Here is a 17,420-nt window from a genome sequence, read left to right as displayed (position 1 = left end):
CGAAAGTTTGGGCCAAATCTGTAATTTTTGTAAAGTTTGTCTGAAAAATGTTTTCAAAATTGTTTTCCAGCATTTATTGAACTAAAATTTCTGATTTAAAGATTTTTTGTAAGAAAAAGTTGATTTTGAAATTTTAGTAGGCTTGCATGTGTAGAGATCTAGAGATTTTGGGGTAAAATATGTAATTTCCGAAATTTCTGCATAAAGTGACTTTTCAATTTCATTTTCTGCATCTAGTAAAGTGGAATTTCAGATTTGTTAGGGGTTTTCATGAAAAAGTTGATTTTGAACTTCTAGTGTGGTTGCATGTGTAAATTTCGAAACTTTTGGGTCAAAACTACAATTTCTGAAAAATCTCTCATTTTTAAAGTTTGGATCTGTTTTTTCAGCAAGTATTAGATAGGAAAAAGTTTTATTTAACAAGTTTTTAAATTAATTAGAGTTATATTAGAGTTTTGGATTTTTAAATTGAAAAAGGGATTTTCCTAGTTTTTATTTCAAGAAAATTCGAAACTTTGTAAAACTTAAAAATAATTTCAGAATTTTGGTATTTGAGTCAGTAGGAATTCTAGGATTTAATTTGAGAAATTTTGGAATTAGTTTGCTAATATTTCGAAATTAGGACAATTTGCATACTATTTAACATATTTTGTGCTTTAATGTTTATGTCCTTGATTTAATGGTGATGAGTGATGAATTTTAGTATTTTGGTACTTTAATTACTGATTGGATGTGTTTAATGGTTGTGAGAAATTGATTGGAGTGGATTATTACCTAGATGTGGTAATGAGTCCATTAAACGAAAGGTAAAAAGGGGTATTTGTTCTTAAGCTTGCTTTGATGAATAATTAGTAATGTTTAATGGGTTGAGTGTGCATGTGTGTGTGCTGAAAATGTGTGAATATGTGGGTGCTGATTGTGCATGGTGTGTGCCGTGGGTGATTGTGTGTTTATGTGTGTGAAATTGGGATTGTTGCTCAAATCATAAATACGTGGTAAATTGTGGTATTTGTGTGATTTGTGACACTTGATTGACATTTGTGATGTTATGTGTGGGTCATAAGCATAATTTCGAAAAGTTGCATAAAAATGATTTTATTTGAAAGGTTAATGGAATATCGGGTAATAAACAACTCGGATATAGTGGGCCGGTATCCAACTAGGATGATGTGGTAGTGGTTTGATTCCACTTAGTGAAAACGGGCTCGTAACAGGTTTATTATCCGGTACAGAAATTAATCTTTCACGGATCCGATAAGCCGAAAAATGTGTTTTCATGATTTTCACACAAAGGGCATTCTAGTCATTTTGCATAATTACGTGATCTTGTTGAATGATGTGTTTTCGTGAGATATGTGAGTTGACCGATTGTCTCGTGTTGTTGTGCGAAACGTGGGTAAGAACGGGTATACGATATTATATATTATTTATAACGTATTTCCAAAGTTTGATAATACTCGGATTTCTTACTGAGCTTTATAGCTCATATAGATGTCTTTTAATTGCAGATAGTAGTAATCCTCAACCGGGATGGATCGAGTAGTGGATCGAGGTCTTGCCCGGGATTTTGGAAGACGTACGAGGACCTATGAACGATGCTAGACTTTTGGTTATTTTCTTTTGGTGGTGTAACCCTAAAACCGTAATATTTCCCTTTCGTACCTTTGAACTCGTTTTTCATTATGAATCGTACTTATTTCCTATCTTAATATATTAAGTTTCGTAAATTACTATTTTCATGCCTTCGTTGGAAAACTTCGAATTATCCACCAAAATAACCTTTTCGAACTCTGATTTATTCTCGAACCGAAAAGAATGTTTAGTGAGAATGTAGCACTCGAATAAGAAACCTCCTTTCGAAACTTATTTCCAAACCAAGATTTATATTCGGCTAAATCAATTCAATAAAGTTTTCGAAAATGCAAAGCCTTCAATACCCAAAAGAACAAAGTTTCGATAATTGCATTTTCACCCCATCCCAACGTTTCAAAAATTTCAAAGAGATCCTTTGCTTCCGCTAGTTTAATAAAGATTTCGATAAACCGGTTCGATTTATCGCCCGTTCTTTAAGGGGGGTGCTACAACCCGAGATTTTCTTTTTTTTTTATTTATTTATTTTTCTTGGTTTATTTTATTTATTTATTTTATAAGCATGCAAGCTAACAATTTAAGCATATTTTTAATTTTCAGGTCAAGAAATTGCTGCTTTGGAGCTCATACGGCCGTCCCAAAACAAGGCCAAAATCTCATACGGCCGTGCGAACCTCAACAGAAGCATACTAAAGGCGAGGGTGGAGAGCAAACCGGACATGGCCAAGACAACTAATTCAGGTGTATTCTATCCTTAAACTCCGTGCTAATTACATTGAGGGCAATGTAAATTTTAAGTTTGGGGGTGGAAAATTACTTGTTTTTATGTGCTTTAATTTTTTTTAGTTTGCATGCCTTAGGATTTTTTATTTTTATTTTAGTTGTTTTTGTTTATTTATTTCTTTCGGAAAAAAATTGTGTTGAGATAAATGCTTCGATGAATCATGACGAGGAAAGATGGTTGATGTTTAATGATGAAATTGCTTGCTTTATCTTGATTGTGATTGAATTTTGGTGAGCTTTTGATTCAAAGTGTCGTAGAAAGAAGTCATTGTTAGGAATCACGAATTATGCCTTGCTTTGGTTGAAAGTTTTGTGTTTTAAAACGTGGAATTAATTTATGCTATATCATATGCTATTCGGTTTTAGAACTTGCCTTAGGAATTTACAAAGTGAAATATTAAATTGTTGAGCAATTTGGGAAGTGATTTGGGCCATCTTTGAACCGTTTGAGCCTTTCAAGCCTACCTTTAAATTTTTATCATTCGAACCTTGATTGAGCCTTGGAGAAACGGTGTTCTTTCTTTTAGCCGAAATAAAGTGGGTAGATTAGATGGAGATTTCTTGATAAATTATCCCTTGGAGTTTAGTTGAATAATTGTTACGTTTTTCGTCTTCTCAAAAAAAAAAAAAAAAAAAAAAAAGAAAAAAAAAAGAGAAAGAGAAAAGAAAAAAAAAAGGGAGAAGAAGAAGAAAGTTAGAATAGAAGGACTTGAGAAAGATTTTGAAGTAAAAACTCGAACCATCATGTTAAGGGCAAAAGTGGAGACTTTTGAACTTTTAACAAATCGAGTTAGGTTATAAGTCCTTCGAGGTGAAACAATAATTCAAAAAGCTAAATCTTAGCGAAAACACCTCTAGTCAAGAACGAGAGTTAAAAATTCCGTCAAGTGCAACTCTTAGTGACTAATTGTGAGATGAAAGGAGATGAGTAGCCACTTTTACCCATATTTTCTACCTTATACCAAAAGCCCAACATTCGAAAGCCAAAAAGTCCCAATGATCCCAAGAGCTCAATTATTTGATACTAGCCGAGTAAAGAAATTTGGTGAGTCTTTGGAGTTGAATATTATTATGTAAGTATAAATTTTCTTCATTTTTAATTTACAAATATGGGATACTTGAAGCGATAGCATGGTTCGTGGTTTTTGGCAAGGGTGACTGAATACGTATCTTTGAATTACGAGCTTATAAATTTTTGAGAATTGTCATGATAATTGCAATTCTGAAAATATGAAATTGACCATTAATCTATGTGATGAGAGGCATTTGTTGAAAGTGTTGCTTTGATAGTAGCTAGTTTTTGCTTGAGGACAAGCAAAAGTTCAAGTTTGGGGGTGTGTTGAGTGTGTATTTTACACTCAATGTATACTTTCTTACGAGGATTTTTGTATACTTTTATTGATTTAATGATGCTTAATGAGTGGTTTATTGTATTTTAGGTACAAATTGAAGAATTGGAAAAGTATGGGGTCAAAACTGCAAATTTGGAGAAAATATGGGTCAAAAGTGAAATAATCAAAAATATGCTGAAAATTGGCTGAAAACAGGCCCGCACGGCAGTGCCAAAATTTGCCTATTTTTGGCACGGCCGTGCCAAATGCAGAATTTGGGCAGAAGGTTTCGGCGATTCTCGTGCGGCCGTGTGAGATTTTAACTGATTTTCGCGCGGCCGCGCCAACACACGCTGGAGACAATTTTGGACTTTTAATCACACAAGGAAACCTAAAATCATCTACCAAGTTGGGGCATCTATTTAAGAGAAAACCAAGCACGAATCAAGGGACTTTTGACACAAGCTTGGAGCGAGAGGAGCGAGAGAACGAAGAATCGAAGACGGAGAATTGACAAATCTTCATCACAATTCTTCTTTTATCTATCTTTTCTTAATCTATGACTTTTATTACTTTTATTATGGTTTTCGTTATGAGTAGCTAAGTTTTTAATCTAGGATTTTGTTGGAACCCTATGTGGGGATGGTGAACCCGTTTTCTTGAGATTATGCAATTATGATTTTATGATTATTTCTTCTGCTTGATATGATTGTTAGTGCATGAACTTGATCAATTTATGTGCTTTATCTGTGATTATTGGGATTGACTCGACATAGCTATTTTGATAATTAGACGGTAAGTAGAAGAACCTTCGAGTAGTTTTCACCGGATGAGTGTGTCAATTGCATGTGGTGTCGTAGACATACAGATATCACCTTAGGTAGCCATTTACGAGACTTGTTAGTTAATGCTTTATTCATAATTGGTTTGCATAGACATATAGTGAATCGTTTATGAATAATAGACTCATAATACACGCGACAGCGGGTTATGAGTAAATTAGTGTCTCGGGTTAATAATCATGAATCATATATTTCATAATTGAGGGGTTTCGGGTGAGCAATTCTTGCATAGGGGGAAGATAAAATCCTAGGTCCGTTTAAATTGATATTTTTCTGTGTTATTTGTTTTCTTAATTAGTTTAGTTGTTTTCTTAATTAGTTTAGTTGTTTAATTGATTTAATTTGACAAACTTGCGTAGGGTGGATAAAAATCATAATTGTTAGAATTTGGTACTTAGGATTAGGTAATTTGCGTATTCCCTATGGGATCGACATCCGACTCTCACGAGTCCACTTTATTACTTATTTGCGATACGTGCACTTGCGTGTTGGTATTTAGCACCCAACAAGTTTTTGGCGCCGTTGCCGGGGAATACGGCTAAATTATCTATTTATCCTAATATTAAATTTGAGCAATTTTTCTTACTTCAGCCGTTTTTTTTTTTGTTTTTTTTTTATTTATTTTATCATTCTTTTTTCTTATTTTTTTTTTTTTTTGTTTTAGGTACTTTTTATGCGACAATGGAAGAAGAGAATAACCGTAGGGGAGATGACCAAGGGCGCCTACCGAATGCGGCAGGAAATATCGTCAACGAGCAAGAGCAACTTCAGTTAATTAATCCACCACATCGTCAACGAGCACTGCATGAGTACACCGTTCCAACACTCAATGGGTTTCAATCGAGCATCCAACAGCCCCCCATTGAAGCCAACAATTTCAAAATTCGAGCGGGACTCCTTACTATGCTCCAAAACAATGGGTTGTTCAGCGGGTTAGCTCATGAAGATCCGCATCTCCACTTGGTCAATTTTCTCGAAACATGTGATTCGCACAAGATGAACGGAGTATCTCCTGAAGCACTGCAACTCCGCCTTTTCAAGCACTCCTTGCAAGGAGCAGCCCGAGAATGGTTACAAACTCGTGCACCACATTCCATCTCATCTTGGCCCCAGCTAGCACAGCTCTTCATGAATACGTACAACTCCCCAACCAAAACTGAGAGAATCCGAAGAGAAATACAAAACTTCTTACAAGAAGCCGGTGAAGCGTTGTTCGAGACGTGGGAGCGATTCAAACAATTAATTCGGAGATGCCCGAATCACGGACTTCAAGAGTGGCGGCAACTTCAAATATTTTATGATGGATTGCAAGATAAAACGTGCACTTGCGTGTTGGTATTTAGCACCCAACATTACCCAAGGAAACAACACCAAATTTCGAGTTGATTAAAATTAGAATGTTTAAAACAAAATATTAGCAACGAGGGTGTTAGTTGATTTATCCAAAAAAACACACCTGGACCTGTTGTCAAAATGGTATTATCCTCCGCTTGCATAACCCAATCAATCCAAAGCACAAATCCGTGGCACATTCAGGATTCTCTAAATTGAATCTGTAGAACAAGTAGCGGTATAAATGTTAAGTGTATATTTTTACACTTTATCGTATCTTTTTATTTGAGCTTTTGGTGTGTTTTAATGATAATTGGTACTTAAAAAGTTGATTTATTGTATTTTAGGTGCAAATTGAAGAATTGGAAACCTGTGGGGTGAAAACTGCAAATTCGGAGAAAAAGTGTGCCAAAAGTGAAAATATTGAAATTTTGGAGAATTAAGAACCGGACGGCCGTCCGGATTTTAAACCCTATTATCGCACGGCCGTCCGGATTGACGTATTGGCGCAGTGAAAGGATTTTAATTGCACAAGGAAACTGCCTTCTTCCCCAAGTTCTTCACCCTATATAAGACCAATCCAAGCACACAATTGAGGATCCCTTTTGACGCAATTTCAAGAGCAACAAAGCAATAACGAAGACGAAGAATTCGAAGACTCCAAGCATAGATTTATCGTTTATGACTTATTTTATTTGTGTTTTTGCTTTAATCATGAGTAGCTAAATTACTTATTTCTAGGATTTTATTTGGAACCCTATGTGGGATTTATGAACCCAATTCTATGATTTTATGCAAGTTTTAATTCCGGATTATTTCTTCTACTTCTTTTATTAAGTGCATGAATTTGATCACATTATGTGCTTTTATGTTATTGTTAATCGCATGAATCGGAAGATCGGGTTAATAATTAGAACTGTGGTAGAAGAGCCTTTGTGGTATTAACATAGGAATATAGTTAATCTCTTAGGTAGCCATTATTGAGATTTGTGCTTAATGCTGTGTTCTAGAATTAATTGCATAGGAATATAGTAATTGAATCTAGAGTGTTAGAATCGTAATACACGCGGAAGCGGGTTATGATTATCTTAGCATCTCAGGTTAATAATCCGGGTTAATTGCTTGCATAATTGAAGGAATTGGGGGAGTAATAATCACATAGGGGGAAGAATAAAATCCTAGGCTTGCTTATCTTGATTAAATCTCCGTGTTTAATTTGCTTTCTTGGTTTTTGCTTGCTTTCAATTTAGTTTAGTTTAATTTAGTTAATTTTCTCTCTAAAGTCGACTGTGTAGGGTGGGCTTGATAATAATTGGTAGAATTTAGCGTCTAGGATTAGATAATTAAATATTCCCTGTGGGTTCGATATCCGGACTTTTAGTCCACTATATTACTTGTACGATACGTGCACTTGCGTGTAGGTTTTCGGCCAACAAGTTTTTGGCGCCGTTGCCGGGTAATATTTTAATTATTTATTTTATTCTAGCTCTAAATTTGAACAATTTTCACGATTCACCCAAATTAAATTTTTTTTTATATTTTTTTTTTCTTTGGTTACATGTCAGGTTACAATTTTCGCGAAACTCAAAGGGGATATGAATGGCTTCCGTCTGGCGAATACCTCCAAAATACCTATAATATGCCGTTACTTTGTTCAAGATGTGGTGGAGATCATTACACTAATCAATGTTGGTATGCACCGAAAGCGAATAATTTCATAGATAACACCAACGGCGGTTATTGGAACACATACACCAACACGCCACGAGAGCCCACTGTTCAGGAGTGTTATTTGAATTCCGTCCTTGAAGAATTTATGAAATCCACTCAAGCATCTATCTGAAGATTGGAAATAATGTTGGAAGAGATGAAGCTCAAGAGGTCTCTTGAAAATATTTCAAACAATATCGAGAATGGTTGCAACAAAGAAAATCCGTCTGAAACTTGTGATGAGAAAAATCCTGTAGACCTAGAAAATAGTGTCGATGAGAGGGAAAAAGAAATTACGAAGACACTTGAAGATGATGAATCAGACAATGAAATCGAGCTCAACTCCAAAGATGTCTCGGAACTAGAGAAGAAGGAGATGGATGTGGTTAGTGCAAATATTCAAATTGAGGATATTATGGTTATTCCTGACGTGGCTTTGAAGGCATCAATAGAGGTTGATGAGAAGACGAATGTGTTTGAAGTGGAGGTTATACGCGGACGTGAGGTTTTTGTGTACCGATTTGAGGGAGCGGGTGATGAAGATCCCATCTTGGCTTCGTACCGATTGATTACAACTAAGAAAGACTACAAGCTAAGGTGGACCCTGACATATTGCAATCCTATCCTTGTATCGGTTGCAATTGAAGTGAAAAAGCTCATGGATGGATGCACAATCTACAAGGCTTTGGATTGGACATAAAACTTTCAACAAGCAAAGTCTGGCTGAAGACTTTAAACTTAGCGCTTCTCGGGAGGCAACCCGAGCTTTATTGTTTTTTGTATTTTTCTTTAATTTTTCGTTTCGTTTTTAATATCATAAGCATGCATTCTAATTTATTATTTGAATTTTACTTTTCAGGGTCGAAAACGTGATCGAGGGTCGAGTCGGTCGTCCGCGAAAAAAAAAAAAATAAATAAATAAATAAAAAATAAATAAATAAGGAGGTTGAGACGGCCGTCCCACAAAAAGGCACAAAACCGGGACGGCCGTCCCCAAACCAGTGATTGGTGGCAAACTTCGGACGGCCGTCCCAAAAACCGGACGGCCGTCCCCAAAACAGTGAGGGACCGGTAACCCTCAGACGGCCGTCCGAGAACAAGGCATAATATGGGACGGCCGTCCCACAGGCAGTGTTTAGGCAGAACGCTCGGACGGCCGTCCGAGAAATAGGCTAAAACATGGGACGGCCGTCCGAGGCTATAATTCGGCGTTTTAACTTCTAAAAATCAGATTTTCTCCCCCATTACTTCCTAAAACCTTCTCTTTCATCCTCTCAAACTCTCACACACAAATGGAGGCTAGAGAATCGAACCAAATTCTTCAAAATCTACTCTTTCAAGGCACGCCCACAAGGTGTTCGATAATTTGCTCCAACCAAATTTTGAGTTCGATTGTCAACCAATTCTCAACGAATCTATTCCAACCTCTCTCCCAACTATTGTTTCCAACAAAAGAAGCCGCACGAGTGAAGCTTCATCTTCTAAAGGCAAAGGAAAAGGTAAGAAAAGTGCCACCAAAACGACGATTCCTCTTCCAAAGCCGCTCCTCAAGCCCGAGACGATCCCGAAGCCTCAAGCTCCCGTGCCGATCGACGATTCCGAATGAAGATGGAGCGAGAGAGCTTTCCGATGAGAGAGCTAGGGAGGAGCACCCCGATCACATCGACTCCGACTAAATCAGGTGTTTTCTATCCTTAAACTTTGTACTAAATTCGTTGAGGGCAACGAAAATTTTAAGTTTGGGGGTGAAAAACATGTTATTTTTGTGCTTATTTGTTTTAGTTTGAATGCATTAGGTTTTATTCGTTTTTATTGTTTTTCTCGTTTTTCCGGAATTTAAAAAAAAAAAATAAATAAATAAATAAATTGCTTGAGTCGAATGCATCGATGATTTATGATGATGAGAGATGATCAATGTTTGATGATGAGATTCCTTGTTTTTGTGTGATAAGGATTTGATGTTTGTTTAGCTTTCGATTCAACGGAACTTAGAAACGAATTATTGCTAGGAATCACACTTTGTGCATTGCTTTGGTTGAATGTTTTGTATTTTAAATTTGCAATTAATTTGTGCTAGATCATGCTATGTTCGGTTTTAAGACTCACCTTAGGAAATTTATGATACGAAGTATTGAGTAGTGAGTGATTTGGGATATGATTTGGGCCTTCTTTGAACCGTTTGAGCCTTTCAAGCCGACCTTTTTATCAAAATTATCCTTCGAACCTTGATTTGAGCCTCGGAGAAAAGGTGTTCTTTCTTTTAGCCAATGTGTAAGGTAGAATAGGTGGAGATTCTTGAAAATTTACCCCTTGGAGTTCGGTCGAAAAAAAAACAAAAAATTTTAAGGTCCTTCTTCTTCGTCGAAAAATATATATATATATATATATATATATATATATATATATATATATATATATATATATATATATATATATATATATATATATATATATATATATATATATATATATATATATATATATATATATATATATATATATAAAATAAAAAATAAAATAAAAAAAATAAAAAAAAAAAAGAAGAAAGAAAAAGAGAAGAAGAAGAGACTAGAAGGGAGAAATAAGGACTAGTTGTTGAATTACTTTTGAAAACTCGATCCATTGTCTCAAAAGCAAAAGTGGAGACTTTTGAACTTTTGAGAATCGAGTTTATTAAAGTCCATAGAGGTGAATTCATTGTTTCAAACGCCTATCTTTCAAATTTTGGCGTAATCACCTAAATTCAAGAAGAATAGCCACACATACCCATATTTCTTACCTCGAACCAAAGAGCCTAACAATTGAAAGCCACAAAGCCCCAATGATCCCAATAGCTTAATGTTCGATATTAGTAGAGTAGAATAATTTGGTGAGTATTTGGAGTCAAGCATATGCATGTAAGTATAAATTTTCTCTATTTTTAACTTGCAAATATTGGATACTTGAAGCAATTGTATGAATTGTGGTTTTTGGTAATGGTGAGTGACTAAGTGTTGTTGAATTTTGAGCTTGCGAATGCCTAAGAATTGTCATTATAATTACAAGTTCTGAAAACGTGAAGTTGATCATTGATCTATGTGATGAGATGTAATAGTTGTGTTATTTGCTTATCGGTATATTTTGCTTGAGTACAAGCAAAAGTTCAAGTTTGGGGGTGTGTTAAGTGTATATTTTTACACTTTATCGTATCTTTTTTTTTGAGCTTTTGGTGTGTTTAAATGATAATTGGTGCTTAAAAAGTTGATTTATTGTATTTTAGGTGCAAATTGAAGAATTGGAAACTTGTGGGGTGAAAACTGCAAATTCGGAGAAAAAGTGTGCCAAAAGTGAAAATATTGAAATTTTGGAGAATTAAGAACCGGACGGCCGTCCGGATTTTAAAGCCTATTCTCGCACGGCCGTCCGGATTGACGTATTGGCGCAGTGAAAGGATTTTAATTGCACAAGGAAACTGCCTTCTTCCCCAAGTTCTTCACCCTATATAAGACCAATCCAAGCACACAATTGAGGATCCCTTTTGACGCAATTTCAAGAGCAACAAAGCAATAACGAAGACGAAGAATTCGAAGACTCCAAGCATAGATTTATCGTTTATGACTTATTTTATTTGGGTTTTTGCTTTAATCATGAGTAGCTAAATTACTTATTTCTAGGATTTTATTTGGAACCCTATGTGGGATTTATGAACCCAATTCTATGATTTTATGCAAGTTTTAATTCCGGATTATTTCTTCTACTTCTTTTATTAAGTGCATGAATTTGATCACCTTATGTGCTTTTATGTTATTGTTAATCGCATGAATCGGAAGATCGGGTTAATAATTAGAACTGTGGTAGAAGAGCCTTTGTGGTATTAACATAGGAATATAGTTAATCTCTTAGGTAGCCATTATTGAGATTTGTGCTTAATGCTGTGTTCTAGAATTAATTGCATAGGAATATAGTAATTGAATCTAGAGTGTTAGAATCGTAATACACGCGGAAGCGGGTTATGATTATCTTAGCATCTCAGGTTAATAATCCGGGTTAATTGCTTGCATAATTGAAGGAATTGGGGGAGTAATAATCACATAGGGGGAAGAATAAAATCCTAGGCTTGCTTATCTTGATTAAATCTCCGTGTTTAATTTGCTTTCTTGGTTTTTGCTTGCTTTCAATTTAGTTTAGTTTAATTTAGTTAATTTTCTCTCTAAAGTCGACTGTGTAGGGTGGGCTTGATAATAATTGGTAGAATTTAGCGTCTAGGATTAGATAACTAAATATTCCCTGTGGGTTCGATATCCGGACTTTTAGTCCACTATATTACTTGTACGATACGTGCACTTGCGTGTAGGTTTTCGGCCAACAATAAACCAATCGACCCGAGATTGTTTAAGCTCATTGGAAACTTCTATCGAGCAAAAAACAAAAAATATATACATACATACATACATACATACATACATATATAATAACGTAATTCTTGTTATACTTAATTTATAATTTTTGTTCTAATCGAGTCGAGCTCAAGCTCATATTCAAGTCAGTTATTGTTTCGTAAGATACCGGAGTTTTCCCAGAACACGAGCTCATTGGTTTTGAAAAATCTAACTCCAGGATTGTGGCCGTTTCACTGAGTATCTGAACACAAATTACATTGACATTAAAAAAATAATAATAGGATCTATTCTTTGTTGCAACTGAAAGTGAGAAAAATAAATAAAAAAATTCAAACGAAAAGTTAAAAGCCGATGTTGTAAATGGGAACCTGAAGTAAGAATAATTAATTCGAATAAATGTTACAGCTTTTTCAATGGCGTTATGCATTAAAAATATCCAACCAATATCTCCATATAAAGCGTTTCTTTCTGGTGACGGAACAATCTGAAAATCGTCGGTACAGGCATCAACATCCGCCACCGGTCGCTTTTCGTTGTAAAGTTTTGAAGTCATATGAGATGCTCGTTTCGATATGTAAAGCGTGTAAGTGAACCTCTTCGTCTTTTAAGACTGTCATATCTAAGCTTTGTGTGAACCAAATTATGGGGTCTTATTGTACATTGCAATCAAACCCTCCAGTTTCTTGGCTCTTTTCTGAATAATCCTTCTTTCCTTTGCCAGTTCACCTTCTAGCTTGTTCGATTTTTCTTCTTTCTCTTTGTAACAAGCCACTTCACCTTCAACTTGGTTCAATATTTATTCTTTCTCTTTGAAGCAAGCTAATTCACCTTCTAGTTTGTTCACTCTCCTAAGCAATCCGGGGATAATCATCTTGGATCTACCACATATTTAAGGATCCAACCACTTGAATACACCACAGTAGGTTGGTTTCTTTAACGAATCCCGAAATCTGAATCAAAGGAGTGCATTTTACCCCATTATTTGGGCAAGCTTGAAATAACAAATTCAATATACAGTAATGAACAAATAAAAAGGAAAGTATTTTACCCCACAATTTGGGCAAGCTTGGTATATTCTCCCTGGATTGTCTGGCGTTCATGATGTAATCACTGGCAAACGAAATCCACATTTACAATTGATTGTGTAAAATGTTGAATGAGCATCAGAGCTCATTGATGATGAGCTCCGACAGCCATGATTAGATCCTTTACTCATATTTTATGCTACCTCGAAAACATTGAGGTAAAATTAACACTACAAGTAGACTAATTACCAAAATCGAAAATTGTTCAAAGATAACAACTTTGAGGAAACTTACCCAAATCTAAAATTGGTTTGCAATTGTGACGCTTTAACTACTCGGACATTCAAAAACATGAGAAGACGATTCTGCTATTTTCGAATTTCACCTCAATTGAAGGATTCGAAATGGGATTTTAGGGATTGGATTTACGGGTTCACTGGTGATATGGAGAATTATGGATTTTAGAATAGAAATATGGGAGGAGAATGACGTGTTGCTCCACATCACGTTTCATCGGCCAAGTAGACACTGGGTGTTGTCCAGCTCGACATTTAACGGCCACATAGACGTCACGTGAGCCACGCGTGCTATTTCCGTCGAAGTTAGTTGCCGACGTTAACGGCATAACATAAAGTGATCAAAAGTGGCAAGTTAAGGGACATATTTCGTGGATTGAAATATTTGACGACATAAATCGTTTTAGTGGTAAAGTTTAGGGACATAAACTGTAAATTTTCCCGCAATATTCAGAGAGAAATAACTTTAGTTAACAAAAGTAAACAACAAATTTCGAGTTGACTCAAATAGAACATGGTTTATTAGGGAGAACCCCCTTACTACAATTTTCTAGAGGAAAGGGTCCAAACTATTTTTCACTATTAGGTATAAGTCCAAAAGTGCATGCATGGCAAAAATTATGATTTAAAATTCCCAATATAACCTCAAAATACCCTATATATTCTCTATTATCTCTACAAAACTCTATATCTCCATTTAGTTTTTTAGGCGAAAGAGTGCCGCCGCCGGGTTCGCCGCTTCCACCTCCGCCGCCGCCACCTCCGTCACCGTTGTCGCCTCCTCCATCGGCGTCGCCGCCAATAACGTTACCGCCTCCTCCATCATCGGCGCTGGCTCTTCTCCCGTCACACACCAAAGTCACCACCATCACCTGCACCGCCACCATAGCCATAAGCAACACCTCCACCACCACCACATCCGACCAGCTTCACCTCCAAGACCTCCAAAATCGACCAAGACCTCCGCCGCTCCCGCCTCCAAGGTCGTAACAATCAATTTAGGAGTGATATCGTCGTTGGCCGCCGCCGCCGCCGTCACTGCTCCAATCTAGGGTTACTCAAATCTAGGGTTTTGATAATTAAACCGTTGTAATACATTAGTATACTATTATGAATAACGTATGATACTACCATTATCATTTTATTATACTATTATGAGATTATTAATGTACTAGAGTTTTTTAACTCGACATATTGGTTTGATTGTGTTATGATGTTTTTAAGTATTTTATTGGTTATGTTGGAATTACTTTTACGTTGGTTTTGTTCTCAATGTTCTTGTCATTTTCAGTGGTATATTGTTTGTAACACAATATTGAAATCATAGCAGATTAATGTACTATATTGAAATCATTAATATACTATCATAGCAGATTAATGTACTATATTGAAATAATTAATATACTATCATAGCAGATTAATGTACTATATTGAAATCATTAAAGTACCGGGATTTGTGGGATTTGATTGAGGGTACTGATGGAATTTAGAAAAATATGGGTTTTTATCTAAATGACAAATTTGAGTTTGAATCTACCCCTATTATTTGTAGGGTCCATTTGATATACACCCTTAATATGGAAAATATATAGGGATATGTCCACCCCTAAAATTCTTCCTTTGAGATAACCCCTGGAGAGGCAAAAGTACTATCGTGCCCTTATATCTAATTTTTGCCCAACTGCATTCAGTATTTTTACTAACTGCATTCAGCATTATGACCAACTGCAATTAACATTTAGACCTGCATTTATCATATTATCAGATTTTTTAATAAAAAATTATAAATGTTTATTTTATTATTATTTTTTATATATACCTCTGTTGTATTTTTAATTTTTTTAATTTTTTTAATTTTTTAAAATTGTTTAATTTTTTGTAATTTTTAATTTTTTTAATTTTTTAAAATTTTTAATTTTTTTAATTTTTTAATTTTTTTAATTTTTTAATTTTTTTAATTTTTTTAATTTTTTTAAATTTTTTAATTTTTAATTTTTAATTTTGTTTCAATATTTTGATAAATTTACTGTATTGAATTTGACTACACATGACTATTGTATATATATTACATATGATTATATAAAAAAAACTTCATCTACACCAAAAACAAAAATTCACAATTTAATCTTGATATTATAAATCAATTAATACCCAACAAAAAATTGGAAAAACACAATCATCAACATCACTATACATCAGAAAAAACACATAACTTATATAGCTTATATATAACAATATATTACTACGAGTTACTACACGTGACTATATATGACTACATGTATATGACTACACATGACTATATATGACTACATGTATATGACTACACGTGACTATATATGACTACATGTATATGACTACACGTGACTATATATGACTACATGTATATGACTACAAGTGACTAAATATGACTATATGTATATGACCACGTGTGACTATATATGACTTGATAACGCAAATCTCTCCTACACTGAAACAAGTACAGCCAAGTTTCGAATAAGACGTAATTTTCGAGAAACTGCGGGTCCTCCCACAGTATCATCACCGACTCGCCTGACAGACTCCTCATCCAACACGAGAGTAGCTTCTAGAGTTGGTAGCCAATCTGCTTGTTGAAGCCAATGTCTCAAAGAAGAATTGCCATGATACTGAACATAAAAATAATTCAGACCCTCAATCATCTTGGAAATATGAAATCATTAGCACATTAACTAACAGAATAAATGAAAACGGGAGCACCCCTCTAGATTGACTTTTTGAGAAAGAGAAACTTACACCATGTACTAGAGTAAATGAACCACTGTCATCATTTGTGGATGAACATATATAGCCATGAACTTGAACCGAGTAAGAATGGTACATTACTCTACGGTGAGCCAGTCTTTTCAATACCTGAATGTAATTTCACGAAGAAGACATCAAAGTCGGACAATATATCACCATTTTCAAAATGTAACTTACTAATGTGTCAACTTAGCATACCTCTATTGCCCTTATTCCCCTACGTTGCGCCTGATTGATAACCAGTCGCCGAAGCACAACTTTCTTATTGAACAGTGGACTGCATTACTAGAAAGAGAGCATTATTAGAATTTCTATTTCTCTTCATGATACTTCGGTTGATAAAATCCTGAAACGAATGCCGTAAATCTAAACAAACCTACTAGCTTCCTTCACTGTAGCTTCATATACAATTTCATCACCCTGCATTACAACTCAACAAAAGCACAATGAACACAGTCAGATCATAGCAACATGAAACTTTATGAACTCAATCTTACAACATAAATAGCAAGAGAAGCCAATAAACTGCTACTTACCCTAATAATTACATGTAGTCATGTACCTTTTTTTGCCCCAATATCCATTTTCCGAACAATTCACCAAGAAATTGATTACAGGAAAAAAAAATCAAACACAATACGACTGAAATTATTAATAAAATTAAAATCATCTTTCTCAAAATCATCTTTCTCTCTCCATTTTTCCTTTATTGTACACATTGTACAGAGAGGGTGAGTTTATGAGCATACCCTCTCAAAATCATCTTTCTCTCTCCAGTTTTCCTCTGCATTCATTTTATTATATTGAACAATTGGAACAGGAAAATTCAGAGAAAATAATAAATTAATAAAATATGAAGAAAAAAGACTTACGGCTAGATTATCACCAGGGGTAGTTGTCTACCTGGAACGGGATCCCGTGCGGCGGAATATGGATCCCGTTCTCCTCGTAATCGTCGTCGATCTCCGTTCGACGATTCTCTTTGCAGGCGTTATCTTCTTGCCGACCTTCGGCTTCTTCTGGGCTGCCGACGCAGGAAGAAATTTTCGATCGGGTGGCGGAGAAGAACGGGTGGTGCTCCGACTATGTGAAGCTACGCAGACCGCCGTTCTCCACCATGATTCCCGCAACCTTCGCCGTTGCTCTCATCGCGCCGCCTCCCATGTTATTTTCAGATTTGGTGGAGATTAATTTCGAAGAAAGAAAAGAGTGAACGAGAGATAGAGAAGGAGAGATGAAGAGAGTGATGTAACGGCGATTGTGGGTTTGATGAGAGAGAGAATGTTAGGGTTAGGGTATATATTGAATTTAAATTAAAAGGGCAAAATATGTATTTTAAATTGTCTAGGGG

At 35.3% G+C, this 17,420-nt stretch overlaps 2 protein-coding genes across 10 annotated transcripts in view; both read right to left on the bottom strand.

Moving 5' to 3' along the window:
• The window catches only part of LOC148772710 (disease resistance protein RPH8A-like), a 42,784-nt gene that overhangs the window by 20,781 nt on the left and 4,583 nt on the right, over window positions 1–17,420 (bottom strand). The gene's annotated exons all lie outside the window — the stretch shown is intronic.
• LOC105957693 (putative plastid-lipid-associated protein 14, chloroplastic) lies at window positions 15,398–17,097 on the bottom strand. Of its 9 annotated transcripts, none has more exons than XR_016031589.1 (6): window positions 16,942–17,097; window positions 16,819–16,853; window positions 16,446–16,489; window positions 16,268–16,354; window positions 16,061–16,177; window positions 15,398–15,933 (listed from the first exon to the last, which is right to left on the bottom strand). XR_016031589.1 is itself a non-coding variant. In XM_088818947.1 (4 exons), exons 1-4 carry the CDS (start codon window positions 16,493–16,495, stop codon window positions 15,751–15,753), a joined length of 429 nt encoding a protein of 142 aa, XP_088675073.1. In that variant the 5' UTR covers window positions 16,496–16,599; the 3' UTR covers window positions 15,398–15,750. The 9 variants fall into 9 exon arrangements, 1 of the variants encoding a protein (XP_088675073.1); XR_016031590.1 differs by having other exon boundaries at window positions 16,268–16,346; XR_016031588.1 differs by lacking the exon at window positions 16,819–16,853.

The sequence above is a fragment of the Erythranthe guttata genome, chromosome 1 (assembly GCF_056151865.1).
Source record: "Erythranthe guttata isolate IM_541 chromosome 1, IM_541, whole genome shotgun sequence".
Lineage (NCBI taxonomy): Eukaryota > Viridiplantae > Streptophyta > Magnoliopsida > Lamiales > Phrymaceae > Erythranthe > Erythranthe guttata.
Note: the sequence above shows the minus strand (reverse complement) of the source record. Positions and strands in the feature narration are given on the sequence as shown.

Coding starts and splice junctions, on each gene's coding strand:
- LOC105957693 (XM_088818947.1), bottom strand. CDS start 16,495: ATGCAGGGTGATGAAATTGTATATGAAGCTACAGTGAAGGAAGCTAGT. Junction 16,178..16,267: donor GGGGAATAAGGGCAATAGAG/GTATGCTAAGTT, acceptor AATTACATTCAG/GTATTGAAAAGACTGGCTCA. Junction 15,934..16,060: donor CATTTACTCTAGTACATGGT/GTAAGTTTCTCT, acceptor TTTTATGTTCAG/TATCATGGCAATTCTTCTTT.